The sequence below is a fragment of the Epinephelus fuscoguttatus genome, linkage group LG8 (assembly GCF_011397635.1).
Source record: "Epinephelus fuscoguttatus linkage group LG8, E.fuscoguttatus.final_Chr_v1".
NCBI lineage: Eukaryota > Metazoa > Chordata > Actinopteri > Perciformes > Serranidae > Epinephelus > Epinephelus fuscoguttatus.
The window spans coordinates 21668836-21686320 of record NC_064759.1 but is presented as its reverse complement, the minus strand read 5'-3'; the positions used below and the strand labels follow the sequence as shown (position 1 = coordinate 21686320).

Here is a 17485-nt window from a genome sequence, read left to right as displayed (position 1 = left end):
ATGAAACAGATAAACAGCCTGAGATGTCTTAAGAAAAATAAGCGCAATTTCAGCACTATGTCTCAGCTCTTCCACGTCTCACTGTCATTACATGTGCATTTATCCACACATGTCCTGATACAGATTCTTTTAAAGTGAAACTGCTGATTGAAAATATTTTACAAATTGTCCATTATCTTTAAACATGGTCACAATAAGTATTCAATGTTATATCAGAGAACTGTATCCTGCTCAGGGTGGAAAGCCTCTGAAGCAGAATTTTATATAAAGTAGGCAACACACTGTTTAACTTGCTCCTGAGACCTGGCACCTCTTAGTCTAGTCATCTAGTGGGCCAGATTGGACCCTTTAATGGGCCAGTTCTAGCCCACGGGCCATATGTTTGACACCCCTGTTTTAAAGGTTTGTTTGACATTTTTGGTAATACACTTGTTTTCGCTTATTTGAGGAGTTCAATACCATTCTCTCACTCTCTGTTACACATCCAACCAGGGGATGTTAGTTTAGTTTAGCAATAACATTGGAAGTTTTTAACATTTACACTTTTGTTTTTGGTTTAATACACAAATAAGATACGACATGTAATTAGCTTGCTAGCTTTAGAGGTGCTATCCATTTCCCGCTGCTTCCAGTCTTTACACTAATAAGCTAAACTGTTTCCTGTTATACTTTGCAACTCGTGTCTCTTCTCGTTTCACATCACTTCACTTCCTGCCCCAGTGTTTTCCCTCCCACTTCACCCGTGTCTAATTGTCCATTGAGCCCTGATTAGCCTCACCTACGTCTCATTAGCCTAACCCTCACCAGAGTATTTAGTGTGTCAGTTCCTCTTAGCTCCTTGTCTGTCTTTTGTTTCCCTGGGTCCTTTTCTTTGTTTTTTGGATTTAGTCTGTTGATTGCCTCTGCCTCTGCCTCATCCCTATTGGATTTCTTTGCCTCCACCTACCTTTTAACCAGTTAAGACTGTGTTATTTTACCCCAACTGTCTCCAGAGTGGTGCATTGGAGTCCACCCTCACCTGATTCACCAGTTGTTACAGCACATATAAGAGAGGTCTCTATTTTCACATTAACTCTTCCCAAAATATCAAAGTATTTTCTTGAATTACAAAAACAAGACCACCCAAAAAACTAAGCTTTAACATTCCTTGTTGACCTTGAAAACAGCAGCTTACAAAACAATCACACCACAACGTCAATTAAGTAGCTTTTATGGAGCTTTACAACGTATCACATGATCTTCACCAGAAAATGGAGTTCACCTAATTGTCATGACCCAGGAACTGAACGGCAATATACACAACAAGTACCTTTCTTGTGTTGTAATCTATGAGCAGCCTTTTTCTGAGGAGACAGAAAGTACTGAACTCACAACTGAGGCTGCCAGCTCACTCACAACTTCTTATTTCCCACTCAAGCTGTTTGCCTCCAGTTCAATGAGAGCACATTCACATTACATTACATCTCTCCTCACAGCTGCCTTCATTAAGGCAGAGGTTATCAGCTCAGCAGTATTCCTGGTAGGAGGTTCAACAAACTCTGAGTCTATCCCTGAACTCTGAGTTGACTTCTCTGAGATGAGAAACTCTGAGTATCCGGTTCCAGAACAGCTGATCTGACTTAGTTCAGTCAACTCTGAGTATGTTCACTCTGAGTTAAACCAACAATAAAAAGCCATCATCAGTGGAGCTCCGACTCCACGATTCACCATGGCAACAGGTAAATAAGAGACAGGCCTCCATTTTAATCCAGTGGATGTAGAGATATTAATGCATATGTAGCAGATGGTGCATGCTTATCTTTAAAAGAAGAGCGTGAGTCAGAGTGAGGAAAGTGTAAATAAGTTAACCATAAAGTTAATAAAAAAGTTTTATTCAGTGTTGTCCGTTTATTTATCATTTATCATATATATTCATTTATCAGACTTACATTTCCTTAATGAAGATAAAGTGGTGGAATCTGACTGTGTATCAAGCTGTAGATACATTAGGCTACATTATATTAATTATATACAATAATATATTTGTTCAGATTTAATCTGATGGGGAAAAACACAGGAGGCAGCAACTGAAAAATAGGAAGATTTAAAACATATAGGCTAGGCTATAGATCAAAGACATAAAGACCTGACTGTAAACTCACAGTCTGACCCAGTAATAATATGTTTGGTGATTTGCACTTGAAAAGACGTTGAGGTTAAAATACAGTATATTTTAAAATGTTGCACATCTATTTGTATCTTGACTCAACAGCATTCAGTGACTTTATTTCAGCTACAAATGTAGTAAATTTAAAGACACTGAAATGCTGCACCATTGCTCACTCAGAAATATTAACATATAATCCCCAATATTAGGCTATAGGAATTATGTTCCATCAGTGCGACCAATGACATCAGTGATAGAGATCATTAGTCATTGATACTACGTGTCTAAAGCTTCATACCAATTTTTAAAATTTAAATAATTAGACCTACACATTATGTGCAATAAACATTTGGGAGCTGCTCTAACAGACTGACAGTCTGATCCTTGTGCACAGTGTTATAAAAAATAATAAATATAAAAAGGACAGAGGTTTGATTCTGAGCTGAGGGTGAATTCTCGCTGTGTAGTATTTGAATGTTAAGACGAAAACCGATGTCCAAAGAATTGATTGATGTGCATAAATTCGGTAACTTAAGACAGTCAGGATTTAGACTGTGACAGACGGTAAATCTCCGCTAATTAATGCGCTTCAATACAAGCTTTGACACGGACTGAATGAATGAGGAAATGAAACAGCGTGTAAGAGGGAGGAGACAGAGAAAAACTCAGGGTTTACTGAAGAAAACCTGTCAGCGAGCAGGTTATGTTCACAGAGTCTGTTACCACGGTGACTGACTCAGAGTTTCAGTTACCTCTCTTTCTGGAACGGATAACTCAGAGTTTCCCTCATCTCAGGGTTAACTTACTCTGAGTTTTCACATAACCTGCTTTCTGGAATACCCTTCTGCTCTTTATGTGAGACAACAAACAAATGGAGGATTATGTGTGCCCACTTGTGTGCGGGGCAGACGTCAGCTGTCATTCCCTCAAAGAGAACATTCAGGGGAGGATTACTGAGCCGCCTGTTTATTTGTGCTAATGGATATTTAAGTATAAAGGCTGCTGACTGAGTGTTAAGGTCTGTTGACTGAGCACATGCATTGGATTTGTTTACCATATGTCATCAAAGACTGATAAACAAATTCCAGGACAGATGGATTGGAATATTGCAGAGTCTGTGTGTGCATGAGAAAGTGTGTATGCTGCTCTGTCAGTGAGTGAAATTACACCTCAGAGAATGATGATGTTTAGCAGAATACTGCTACGATAAGACAACATCTCTTAACAGCTGCAGACTAAACTAGCCATGAAGGACCCAATCTTCCAGTTCCTAATTAGCATACATTAAAGGAAGAGACTTTTTGTGCCTTAACCTGCATTGGTGTAAAACAGGCCATGGGCCCCAAACAGCAACCATCATGAATACATGCTGAAGCCAAAGTTCGTGTAGTGGTTTCTACAGTAGACACTGCACTGCAATCAATTCAATGGAAGTGAAATGAAGGATCCCAAAATTCTTCCTTGAAATACAAAATCATTTTCCCCCTAAAAAAAGAGTCAAGCCTTAATGTGTGGCTAGAGGGCAATTAATAGTTTTGTTCCTTCAAAGGAGGTCAAGGACCTGACTATTTAAACTTCTCTGTAGCATTTTATTAAACTGTTTTTTAAATCAAACTGTCACTTTGACGGCATAATGGAAAGTCTCTACACAGGATGAACTGTGCCCTCTTCTCATTAATGCTGCAGTCAACACAGACGAGCGCTGCAGTGCCTGTGCAAAGTTTATAGTTCCTCTAACTCAGTGGTTCCCCACCTTTTTGGCTTGTGACCACTCAAAATGAAGCCGTCATCACAGGTTATAGGCTCAGTGTGGACACGAGCTGTAAGGTGTTCAACAGAGAGTGATTCTTCTTCTTGACTTGACTGATTAATCACAGAGCGTGTACTTAATTAGATTAATTTTTAAAATCGGTTGACAGCCCTAATTTATTTATGTATTTTTTATTTTTGTTATCAACTGAGGACCCCTCAGATTCTTAACAGGACTCATTTGGGGATCCTAACTCTCAGGTTGGGAGCAATGGCTCAAGATGCAGTCGCTAGGAAAACTCAAACTAGGGGCCAGTTGGACCAGAAATTTTGGAACCAAATCAGTTCATTTAAAGGTCTACTATGCAGGATCTTATGCATTCTAGAGACTTACACAGAAGTAATCCCTCCCAGTCATCACTTCTGACCCACTATAAGTGTGTGGTGGTGTATTATTCTGCAAAGACTCTGCCCTCAGCCTGTATTTTCTTATTTTCTCCTTATTTTCTGTGTTTGGATGTTTGTGGACATGCAGCCCCACAGCACTCAGGTAAGGCTGGGGCTTAGTAACAAGATGGCCACCAGGTGCCAAGCTGTAAGCAGCAGACATCCAAAAGACACAGTGCTGAGAAAAAGGCAAATATAGTGAGGTGAAAACCAAAGGGAGGGTTTCGCTGGTGAGGTTGTTCACAAACAGCAACCAACAATCCTTCAGAGCATACCTTTAAGTGGAATCGCTACGATCAGTGGATTGCTGGTGAAGGCAAAGCAAACATGAGGACGTTAATGAATTCCTGCTGTGCCACTTTGTGGAGTGACCAAGCACTAAGACTTTATAAGTGGAGCTAACTGAAAAAACAGCAACTAATAGGTGGGCAGGAAGATGAGAGGAGGGATCAGATTTAGGTGTTACCTGTGTTGTTGAGTCCAAACAGCAAAGGACAGGAGATGGCAAAAGAGAGGAACCACACCACAGCAATCATCACCGCCACCCTCCTCCTGGAACTGTATCTGGTGTTGTAGAGCATCGGCATGGCCACTGCTGTGTATCTGTAATAGCACACAGACACACATCAGCCCAGTCACAAGAAGAAGATGTTGGCGTTTAGCGTTTCAGCATATCTGCTACATAATATACAAATGTAACATATCTGTGGTTTGCAGAAACCTACAATGCAAGCATTCATTTTGGTGACTGGGTTGCATCGATAGAAACAAATATGCATAAAGCACATAGGACACACATTGGCATGCCTCTCACACACTCACTCATGGTGGTACAGAGTAAACACATTGATGTGTCTTCAAACTTTATTATCCCACTGAAATAATTTTCACACATATTTAAAGTAAACTTTATACAGAACACTGACAAATTCCCAGTTTCCCCTCAAACAGACAGAAGCTGTCACTGCCTGTCTCACAGCCACAAGGACACAAAACACTCACACAGATACACACACACACACACACACACACACACACACCTGTCAGCATGTGTCAAAACCAATTAAGAGTCGTCTGCTTTAAGGGCAGATGTGTGCAGTCTCCTTCAGCACACTGCTGTAATCCCGACTGTGAGCACAAAGTCACGGACCCAAACACAGTTACCCGAGACTCTACGGATGAAAGTCAGCTTTCAATAGATTCAATTTCCAGGAAGTCTTTGTTGTTTCAGGATTCAAAACCTGCAACAAGCAGTCTAACTGAATTGAACTGAATAAGAATATTGGAGACAACCACATTAGTTTTTCTACCTCAGGAATATATTAGCCGTGAAGACGTCCTGTAGGAATTGTGCAGGCATTGAGCAGGACACAAGGGACAAGCCAAGGGACTTGGCTCGGGAACCGGAGGGTAACTGTTCAAGTCCCTGTATGGACCAAATATGGAGCGTGGACTGGTAGTTGGAGAGGTGCCAGTTCACCGCAAGGCACTGAACCCCCATCTGCTTGGGGCACCTCCAAGGCAGCCCCCTCATGTCCCCCCTGTCTGCTGTTTTGCACATACAATCACTTGCACTAGATGTGCTCCCTTTATCCACTGCTCATTTTCATTCACTGCTGCTCATTATTATCCACTTCCTATTATTTTCATTATTATTATTATTGTTATTGTTATTTGTCGCCGACTCTTGGATTTTTATACTTATTTGCATGCCTAGTTATTTAAGTTTTTTAAGTCTAATTTTGAAATCTTTAATCTGACTCTTTTTCCTTGACTGCTGTAACACTGGAATTTCTCAATTATGGGATCAATAAAGGTGTATCTTATCTTATCTTATCTTATCTTATCTTATCTTATCTTATCTTATCATTCTGACATCTCTCCGTTTAATGCATCTATAGGTCCTGTTTGTGCATGTGTGTGTATGACAACAGAATGAAAAAAAATCCCCTCTGGGATTAATGAAGTATAACTTCTTCTTTGTCTTCTTCTTAAATGGAGAAGATTCCGACAGCAAAGTGTGCTCTCAGGTTTTAAATAGGTTTTGTGTAGGAATATGGATATAACAGTGAGTTTGGTTAATCTACATTTTGCAAACAGGTAAATTCAAGTATAAAGTAAAAAGACAATATAAGGTTAAGTTTTAGATTTCAAGATTCGTAAAAAGACAAAGACAAAGATAGTTAGAAGCTAAAGCCGAACTATAGACCTCTCCAGGTAACGAGTATCATTAATACACGATGTGCCCCAGGCACAACATTTAGCTCCAAATCCACAAAACCAGCCTGAAAATGAAGGAAATCTGAAATGGTTGCATTAGAGTCAATGGAGCACAGCTGTGTTGTTGTTGGACCCTGGTCTGAACCGGCCCTATGCTACACTATGATTGGCCAGACTGGTGTCTTTTTTTTTTGGGTTAATGCTAATTCATCCATTAACTTTCTAATTTGGTGGGCTGGGTATGAAAAAGGCTCCAATTTCTACACTGATGGTCTGATGTGGACATAAGCACCCTCACATTAAGATGTCAGCACCTTCACCTTGTAGTCAATGTTTTATTTTAAACTGCAAGGGCACGAAGCCGAGACAAGTTTCTAACTGTAGTGTATATTTCATCGTCCACAGTTTGACAAACCAATTAGACTTTATCCTTAATCACTGCACCAAATTACACAAGTCTAAACCGGTCCAGCCTCAATGTGTCACTTTGTCAGAGTAATTAGGGCGCAGCTGCAGACAACCTGCCTGCTGGGCGTCTGGTCACCTCCCCCTGGACCCATGAAGAGGGCATCAGGTGGAATCATCGAAAGCAGTCTCCTTGATCCACGAAGAACAAACTTTAATGACGGCAGAGGGCATCGTGAAAGACACAGTGGAAACCTGTCATTTCCTGCTAAAAGATAAACAGATGACTACAGCATGTGGCTTCTGTCCTGCTGATCTGTGACAGCCGGATGATGGATGCATCTCTAAAGTTTATACTGGACGTTTGAGGGTTTTTTTTTTTTTTTTTTTTTTTATTGAACACATGTGTTGCATGCCCTTTGCTTAGCTCAACCTTCACCAATCAAGATCAAGGTTAGAGGAGAGTAAAAAGTAAAGACATATTATTGATTCACTGTCATCTTTGTTATTCTGGTCTCTGGAATAACAATCCCTGTGTCAATTATTTATCATCAACTATCTTCTTCTTTTTCTCAAATTGTAAGAGTGGAGACAAAGATGATGAGAGTGCATGTGTTATAAGTTCAATAAATAAAAGAAAAGAATAAAAGCAAAGAGACGTTCATCCAGTAAAGAGAGTAAACTAAGAGTTAAGTTAAAGGAAGACTCCACCTGTCGATGCTGATGGCGCAGAGGTTGAGGATGCTGGCGGTGCACATCATGACGTCGAGGGTGAGCAGGATGTCACAGTGGATGAGGCTGAAGTGCCACTCTCCCACCACCTTCAACGAAACACACTGACATTAATACACTTTTCCCCTCAGGATAATTTTTACCTCATGTACTTTCAAGGATTTTAATTTCTCCACTCATTTTGGCCGATACAGTGTGTCGTAATACTGGTGCGGCAGTGTTAATATTAATGTGACTGTATCACTCAGAGGTACTTAATATTTAATTCCATTTTTGTCTTTCCTTTAGGCCACCATGATTTGTTTCTAAAGTAATCCAGTTTACCCACAAAGAATTTAAAAGTTTTTTATTTTTCTCCAATATCACAATAAATAAAAGATGATGTGTTTACAGTTACACAGAAAAATATTGAATGTAGTCATTCGTTTTTTGCACTCACACATTAAATATTCATAGTCTGTGAGACATTATTTTTAAATCGCAGTTATTTAAAGACTGACTTGAGGTTTTTGTATTCAGAACTGGTTAATTGGTATTAATGGAACAGCCCAGAGCTGAAACAATCAGCATTACTAATTACAACTAATTTGTACTAAATACTTAAATTAGTCATCCACAGGAAATCAATCTGCAACATTTCTGAAAATAAATTAATTGTTTGAGTCATTTCTTATGCAAACACATGAAACATCTTCTGATTCCACCGTCTTAAAGGTGACAATTTGCTGCTTTCCTTTGAGTAAGATAGTTATTTTTGGGGTTTGGTCTGTTGGTTGGGCAAAATGAGTGATCTGAGTATGTCCCCTCAGGCTCTAGATTTGTTTTGCAGTTTTTGGAGCGCAGGCATCCAACTTAACTAATTAAATGCAGATACTCAGGACAGACAGACAGGCAGCATTGACAATATTTACATAACACAAAACAGCAACAATCGAGTGCTTCAGGCTACACAACCACAGGAACCCTGAAAACCCATAAAGAGAAAACCTTAAAAAAAAGCAAACAATACATCCTTAAACAGTAGGTGAAAGTTACATAAAGTCGCTCACAGAAGGAGTTTAAAATAAAGATACAACAACTCCATTAAAAACCTAAGAGCACTTCAATAAATAAATAGATGTTCCAATCAAAAAAATAAAGCTGTGCAAAGTTTGCTATGTCTTGTTCACCTGAACAAAAGCAGCTGGAACAAAGCTGTTTCTGTAGCGCTTTGTTGTACATTTTGGGACTGCAAACCTCCGACCAGAGGGGAGAAGCTGAAACTCTTCATGTAAGGGATGAGAGTGGTCACTGAGGACGGACTTAGTTATCCTCTGTAGCTGCCTGATGTACTGAGCTGTGATTCGCCAATCAGCTTCCCTGACCATCTCACAATTTGCATCAGTTTGTTCCTTTGCTTCACAGATAAAAAGTCATACCATGACATCAAGGAAAAAGTTAAAACTGACTCAATAAAAGACCGACAAAACAATGTCATAATGGTTTTGTCGATGTTAAAAGACGACAGCTGTCTTAAACAGAACAAACGCTGGTGTCCTTTTTTACACATAGTCTCACAGTTTGTGTCAACATTTAATTTACAGTCTAAAATAGTCCCAAGGTACTTAAATGATTGCACAATTTCTACTGCCTGACTCTTAATGGTTGTGGTCCATGATCATGTCATGTCATGTCATGTCATGTCATGTCATGGCGGTAGATACTGTACTGTAGAAGAATGCAACAGGATTGGAATCATGCAGGGTGCAACACAAATGTTGCAGGCACAGGAAAGTTTCAATATAATGCAGCCAGAAAGCTGGCAGTTTTGAATGACGTTGATCAAAGATTTGTGGCTGCGTTTTAGTCATGAAAAATACATCATCCACTTTAAGTACATTGTGTCACATGGTGTCACGTCCACCACTGACAGGTGGAGTAAATAACATTAATCATCTTGTTTCAATGCATTGATCTGTTGAGAAACCTCAGGTCCTGGCATTCATATGGATACGACTTGACACGCTCCAGCCACCTAAACACCATTACAGACCAAGTGCATCCCCTCATGGCAATAGTGCTCCCTGAAGGCAGTGGCCCCCCCAGCAGGACAATGCACCATGCCACACCTGGAAAAAAAGGCTGAAGAATGGCCTGAGGACTGTGACAAAGAGCTCAAGGTGTTGATCTGGCCTCCAAATCATAAGATCAGAACACGATTTAGCATATGGGACGCACCTTTACCCAACTTTGCAACACAGGACTCAAATGTTCAGCCGCAAACGCTCTGGTGCCAGACACCACAGGATTCCACGAAGAGGTCCTGTGTTGGTGAGAACAGGTGAGAACCAAGTGTGATCCAAGGAGGCCCACTGTGGATTGGACTAGACTCTTGGGTACTGATGCATCCCATGGATACTCGTTCAGATTGGGATCTGGGGATTTGGAAGCCAGGTTGACACCTTAAGCTCTTTGTCACAATCCTTGGACCATTCCTGAGCATTTTTGTGGTGTCACTGCCATCGGGGAGTGCTGTTGCCATGAGGGGGGTGTACTTGGGTTGCTGGAGCCTGTCAGGTGGCATCCATATCAATGCAAGGAGCCAAGGTTTCCCAGCAGAACATTGCATTGTAACGAGATGATCAATTTTATCAACTTCACCCATCGGTGCTTTTAATGCTGTGGCTGATCAGTGTATATTTCACATAAAGTGCCTGCTGGCAGGAGAAATGTGTTCTGTGCAACGCTCCACAGCTCCGTCAAAAATAGACAAGTCATGTATTTCATTAGCTTCTGCAACACGCTGTGGCGTGTCTGCTGGAATCAAAAGAATTGTCTAGAGTGGCCGTGGTCAGCGCAGGGAGCTCTGCACTATAGTCAGAGCACTGGCCTTGTTTATGTCTGCTTTTTTCATTTGATAAATCCCTGTTTTATTTAATCTCTTTGGTCAACATTTGTTGATTTTAAATATGGTCAATAAATAAACTTAAGTTGACTAATATGTCACCAACAGGATATTCCCATGGTCCAGGAACGTCCAATCAGTATTTGTGAACATGAGTTACGCTCTCTCAAAGCCAGAGACCAGAGAAGTAAGTCTCAAACTTGTGATGACATCAAGTGCAAAGTCTAGAGCTGCTCCATAAACAATGAACGAGAGTCAGATCCTCTGCACCCACAGAATGTCTGTTTTCTTTTTAATCCCAGATGAGATTTATTGTATTATATCTGTTATGAACCAGAAAATGTACCCATATACTCAGAACATTTCCCCCAGCTGCTTTCAGTGTCATTTGCAACATCTTTCCTTATTCACTGTCTATGGAGCAGCTCCAGACTTTATTCCCTCATGATATAAAACAAAATGAGTTTTAGCTCTCCACCTATTTGTGAGAGTTGTTCATGTTCACTAATGTTTTTGGACTGCCTTAAACCACAGGAATAACATGTATGAATTGTAAAAATAGTTTAGTTTCCTTTACAAAAGATACTTTACTGACTTTCAACGAGCTCTGTGTCTCCTCAGTGTGGGGAATGTGTATAGATGAATGTTGACGGGGCTGAAAATGGTAGATGAAAAAATCCGCCGGCCAAGGATATTTTTTACCAGCCAAAATAATGAATTGCCTTTTCCTGTCATATATACATTTGTTTCAGTACTTTTCATTGAGATAATACAGTATTATGTTGAATACAAGCTTAAAGGGGAAGCCAGAGTGAAATTTGAAGCAAAGTTTTAAGCTCAAAATTCCACTTTGTACTTCAAACATTTGTACTTCAAACATAACAGTAATTTACAGTAAACATAACAGTAAATAGTTTTTTTGGAAACCTTTCAGACACTTAGTAATCATGTAACTTAAACCTCCTTAGACTGCCCACTCTTAATCATGCAGCTTCATAAATTACAGCTCATTACTGCACCCTCAGCATGGTTGTGTAGCCAGCCTCTTGAAACACTGTTATCGCCGAACCTCCATTTCTCACAAAACTTTCTTTTTTTCTGTAACGTTACAGCTTCAGCTTCCTTCTCATTGGTGTTTTTCATTTTGTCGATGGTTTACTTACACCTGGTAAATGTCGCCACATGATGCCGACAGTAGTAGCTTGCTTGCTACTAACAGCAGATCATGGATCTAGGCACGCGATATGCCTATGAGTAGGCCTACAGGTTCCTTCATGCAGCGAGGAGCAATTTAAGTGCGACACACAACAAACACAGCGCCGGTCTGCTATTAGCCACCGTCAGATAGCTATTATATATATAATTTATTACATGACTATTTTGGTACAAACATTTACCCGCCAATATGGCGGATAGCCTTCCGAGATTTAGTCGCCAAATGGAAAAATTTCCCGCATTTGGCGCTTGGCGGGTGTTAATTTTCAGCCCTGAATGTTATCAATGCACCCCGCGCGCCATCAGTTCCCAGAGCTCCCCACCTGTTCACCAGCAGAGATCCATCAGTTGATGCAAAAAGACATGTTTTGCTGGTGACTGGCGGGAAGTTCCCGACACTGCTAGCACCATTCAGCTGCACACATTCCCCACACAGAGGAGACATAGACCTGGTTTAAAATAGGCAAAGTACCCCTTTAATATTTTTATTTATGTCAGAAAAGAGTGAAACATGTCTCTTTCCCACTGCCCAAGAAGATGTATTGTAGTCTAATGCCTAAATATTCAGTTTACTATCATACGGTATATGACAAAGAAAAGAAAAGCAGCAAATGTTCACATTTGAGAGGCTGTAACCAGAGGGTGTTTGACATTCCTACTTGAAAAATGACAGTTGATAAATCAATAATTAAAATAGGTGCAAGTTAATTTTCTGTGGATTGACTAATTGATAACTCAATTAGTCATTACAGCTCTATAACAGCTTTACCCATCCTCTTTGCCTTGATCAGAGATGCCAATCATACCCTATCATACTGGAAAATGGTTCAGCATAAACAAAAGTTCTCTAAATGTCAAAAAATCTAATTTCATAATTTTCAGAAATAAAAATAAAAGTTATTCAAAGGAAGATGCTAAACCATACATTAGTAATATTGAAATCAATGAAGTTACTACTTTCAAATTCTTGTGTGTATTAGTATTGTGTATTAGTAGATGAACAACTGCCCTGGAAAGGCCACAGTGAGGTGGTGTGTAAAGAAACTATGAAGTTTTTTGGCATCATTAGAAAACTTAGCTCAATAGTGAATCAATCCTGTCTGATGACAGGCTACTATAGTTTATTGTATCCATACATATCATACTGTCACATCGTTTGGGCCAGTACATATGCTTCTTCCCTGTAAAAAAGACTTCTAATTCAAATTAAATACATCAGCAGCAAATCATTGGGAATTATTGGCTCCTCTGTTCAAGAAATTAAATCTGCTGTCCATTTTTAATATTAACGTTTATCAGACAAAAAATTTTAATGTATAAATGTATGTTTCAGAAACACAGCTTACCAGATGTATTTCACAGCTTTCTCTTTATGAATTCTGATGTTCGCTCATATCCAACAAGACAAGCAGAGGATATTTATCTTCCCTGTAACTGCACAACACTTGGACAATATGCTTTGAAATACAGAAGACCATTACTCTGGAACAGCAGTCCTCACTTCACTAAGACCTGTCCATCATTACTCTCATTTAAATCTAATATGAAAAAAAAAACAAAAACACCTGTGCCATAGTTAATGTATTAGTTATGTTTATGTGTTATGTGTATGTGTCTGTCTCATTTATGATTATTTTCACCATAAGCCCCTTCAGGTTTCGTAAGTTTCCTGCATAATTCCTATCACGTTCACTTTTTAAATACTTGTTTTTAATCACATCTTGTGTGCTTATAAAATTCAAATAATGATATTATCAAAATAATCTGAAAATATACTATATACCTATAATAAAAATAATTAGAGTTGCAGCCCTGGTTTGTTTAAACAGCAGTTATATTAAATTGAATTACCTCATATAAATCTGTAACTGCTGCTCTGATGTTTGATGTTTCTGTTTCTGTTTTGCACGTGCTACAATGTACGATAAAGTTTATGAGGAACAAGCACACTATCCAAAACATTTTTATCCACTTTTAGGTCCCACTGCTTCCTGCTGAGATACAGAAATATAATGAATTATACAAAGCACACACAAAGTACACAAAATGCACACACACCTCCAGGTAGACGCCCCAGGGCATGACCAGTGTGGCCAGCAGCAGGTCGGACACAGCCAGCGAGACGATGAGGTAGTTGGTGGTGGTCTGCAGAGCGCGCTCCCGCGACACCGCCACGCACACCAGCACGTTACCGAACACCACGCAGAAGATGAGGAGCACCAGCAGCACCGCGTAGAAGTTGTACGGAGGAGAGGAGGCTGGCGGAGAGCTGGTGCAGTTAGAGGACGTCAGCGAGGAGGGGGAGGAGGTGGGGAAGGATATGGGGGAGTATGAAGGGTCATGGGTGACAAAGACGGAGAAATTGTGCTCAAGGGAGGAGAGAGGGAAGGAAGGGAGGGGGGTCTCGTCTGACTCGTTGAGAGAAGTCATGATCTTGCTCCAGTGGACATGGTCAGGCTGAAAATTGATGACACAAAGAGAGAAGAAGAAAAATAATGAGCCTGGGACCTTTTACTGCCCGCAGTGTACCCGATTCAGCATTCCACAATAGATCAGAAGATTGGCTTCTCAGTCTGACAACAGGGGAATGTAAAGAAAAGGTTATTGTGGCACCAGGGCCTAAAGTGTGTCTTTGGTCTCACCTCAGAGAGAGAGAGAGAGACAAGTTAGCAAGACACCACACAGGACATGCATACAAACAAGGCCGCAACTCACCTGTGTACACACAAACATAGCCAGCATACACAGTCAAGGTCACATGATGTTGTCGAAAAATCTGACTGAAACAGTGATAAAAGCTCTCTTAGATCTCTAAAGGTTATTTTTGGCCTCTGGGGCTCCAAAAGGTTGATGAAAAGGAGAAATTCAGTCTGCTGTTTTGGTGCAAATAAAATCACTTTAACTTAAATAAAGTTCTGAAGGGCCTACGTCAACAGATTTTATAAGTTTGTTTCAAAAAATAAAGTTCCAGCAAGATGTTATGTTTCCACCTGTTGTCTGTCGTCTTCTTGCTGCTTTTTCTAAATGGCTTTGGTGAAAATGAAGTGATAGCAACAGTGAGGTTTTCAATCTTCAACAATCAACTAATGTCCTTCCACATAAAATATCTGCAAAGTCATTTTTTTATCCATCCATTTTCATCTGCTTATTCAGCAAAGCACCCCAGACGTCCCTCTCCCCAGCAACGCTTTCCAGCTCCTCCTGGGGGACCCCAACGCGTTTCCAGGCCAGATGAGATATGTAATCCCTCCAGCACGTCCTGGGTCTAACCCAGGGCCTCCTACCAGTGGGACATGCCTGAAACACCTCCAATGGGAGGTGCCCAGGAGACATCCTGGTCAGATGCCCGAACCACCTCAACTGACCCCTTTCGATGCAAAGGAGCAGTGGCTCTACTCCAAGCTCCCTCTGGATGTCCGAGCTCCTTATCTCTAAGGGTGGGCCCTGCCAACCCACGGAAGAAACTCATTTCGGCCGCTTGTATCTGTCTCATTGTCTCATTCTTTCCGTCACTACTCAGAGCTCATGACCATAGGTGAGGGTTGGGACGTAGATGGACCAGTAAATCGGAAGCTTCGCCTTCAGACTCAGCTCCTTCTTCACCACAACGGTCCAGCGCAGCGCCAGCATCACTGCAGAAGCCGCACCAAACCACCAATCCATGTCACACTCCATTCTACTGTCACTGGTGAACAAGACTCCGGGATACGCCTCCTGGGAGCCTCCCGTTGGAGGTGTTCCAGGCATGTCCCACTGGTAGGAGGCCCTGGGGCAGACCCAGAACACGCTGGATAGATTACATATCTCATCTGGCCTGGGAACGCCTTGGGGTCCCCCAGGAGGAGCTGGAAAGCATGGATGGATGGATGGATGGATGTGCTCTAACATGCAAACTGTCTCAGGACAGGATTATGCATGGAAATTGAGAAAGAAATGAATGAGAATACAGACTGACGGTTGAGAAATGGATAATCCTGCAGAACAATTTAACATTTTTTTTTTTTATGTTTTGAAACTTTCTCTGCAAATATAAGTGAAAAACCAAAGACTGAGGATGCTTCTGATGGACAGTAAAGTTTACATCGCATAGCCTGATCCTGTCCCAAGCATACATACCTATTGAACTTTGTCAGACCACAAGTAAAGCAAAATATATGGGCTCACTTTGTGCTGCAGCATTTACATAACAAGACAGATTTTCGCAGTAACGGAGCAACTGAGGACAAGAGAAGGAGGCACAGAGGATAAACATGGAGAAACATCTTAATCCATCAGTTATAATGAATCTTGCAGGAAAATGGCAACTTGTGCTTAAAACTCATCATGAGTAACTCCCTACTGAAGGTTTGTGTGTTTCGGCAGAGGAGAGACATGATGACAATATATGAGAACTTCTCTCCCCCTCTCTTATCTCTCCATCCCTCTGCTCTGGCTCTGACACACTCCAACAGCCAGGCTGTATAATAACATGCAAAAAGCTGCATCCAATATTTATCACCAACAGGAAGCTGAAACAGACAACTGACTTGCAGTATCTCTCCTTTCCTGTCAGTCCTGAGGTCATAACTAAACTCAGTGAGTACCTCACCACCTTGACACCACCCACTCACGTCATCTTCTCATCATCATGTTTCTCACACAGTTACAGGTGCATCACCTGTCTGTGTTTGACGCCAACCTGCGATCTTCGTTGCTCATCAACACGTTTCAAAGATGAGTTCAGCCAAAGAAATCAATAATCCATCTCCACTGATTGAGCTCACACCACTGGCACACACATGCATTGATTCCACATGGTTAGATATCGACTGGAGAACTTATTATTGTGGCAGAGGTCAGTCCAATCGCTGTGGGAAGCAGCAGTGTGCTGGAGGGAAGGGGAGGGCCGGCTTTCATCTGGAGAAAGCCTCCGTGAAGGCAAGTGGCCTTCAGTCAATTTTTGGGTGGCAAATTGCTAAAGTTAGCCGCTCAAAGGTCCAGCATGTAAGATTTAGGGGGATTTAGTGGCATCTAGCAGTAAGGATTGCAGATTGCAACCAGCTGAATCTTCTCCTGGTGAGAATTCCTTCAGTGTTCATTGTTTAGGAGGTTTTTACCAGGAGCTGAATAATCGGCAGAGGTTTCTTCCTCTACAAAACAAACAAACCAGGTGACTGAAATCAGTAAAAACTTGCTAGCTTGTTGCAGACGATCTGCTAGCCCCTCATCTGCTAATGTGTGCTCATCTTTTTTTCTCTTATTATTTACAATACAGATGTTTAGGAGGTTTTTACCAGGAGCCTCAAACAAACGGACCAGGGGTCTCATTTGTAAATACTCTGGCCTGAACTTTGACCCATGTTTATGAACATTTTGGAGATGTGATATTGGCAATGCAGATAGTGAGGTGGAAGCCTAATTGATGAAACTGTCAAATATTTTTTGGCAAACACCATATTTGGCTTTTGTCTGTACATACATTTTAAGTATGGACGCTATGCACCGTTTTATAAATGACAATAAATTGAAACAAAAACCAGTGAAAACACGAAACAAAGCAGTTTCATGTTACAAATCAGCATTTCTACAACACTGCTTATTATGGAGAGGCTACTAACTACAGTCCTCGATGGAAATACGAAAACATGAATAAATAGCAAAAATATTGTAATGTCAAAAAAAGACATTACTAATATCTGCCCCAAAAC

General features: G+C 40.8%; 1 protein-coding gene across 1 annotated transcript in view; it reads right to left on the bottom strand.

Annotated features, from left to right (window-relative positions):
- Positions 1 to 17485, bottom strand: part of drd2l (dopamine receptor D2 like) — a 47459-nt gene that overhangs the window by 9630 nt on the left and 20344 nt on the right. The window contains exons 3-5 of the mRNA XM_049583961.1: positions 13857 to 14255; positions 7679 to 7788; positions 4809 to 4945 (exon numbers count right to left, since the gene is read on the bottom strand). Of these exons, the coding sequence (XP_049439918.1) occupies positions 4809 to 4945; positions 7679 to 7788; positions 13857 to 14228 (619 nt within the window). The 5' untranslated portion in view covers positions 14229 to 14255. The remainder of the gene's footprint in view (positions 1 to 4808; positions 4946 to 7678; positions 7789 to 13856; positions 14256 to 17485) is intronic.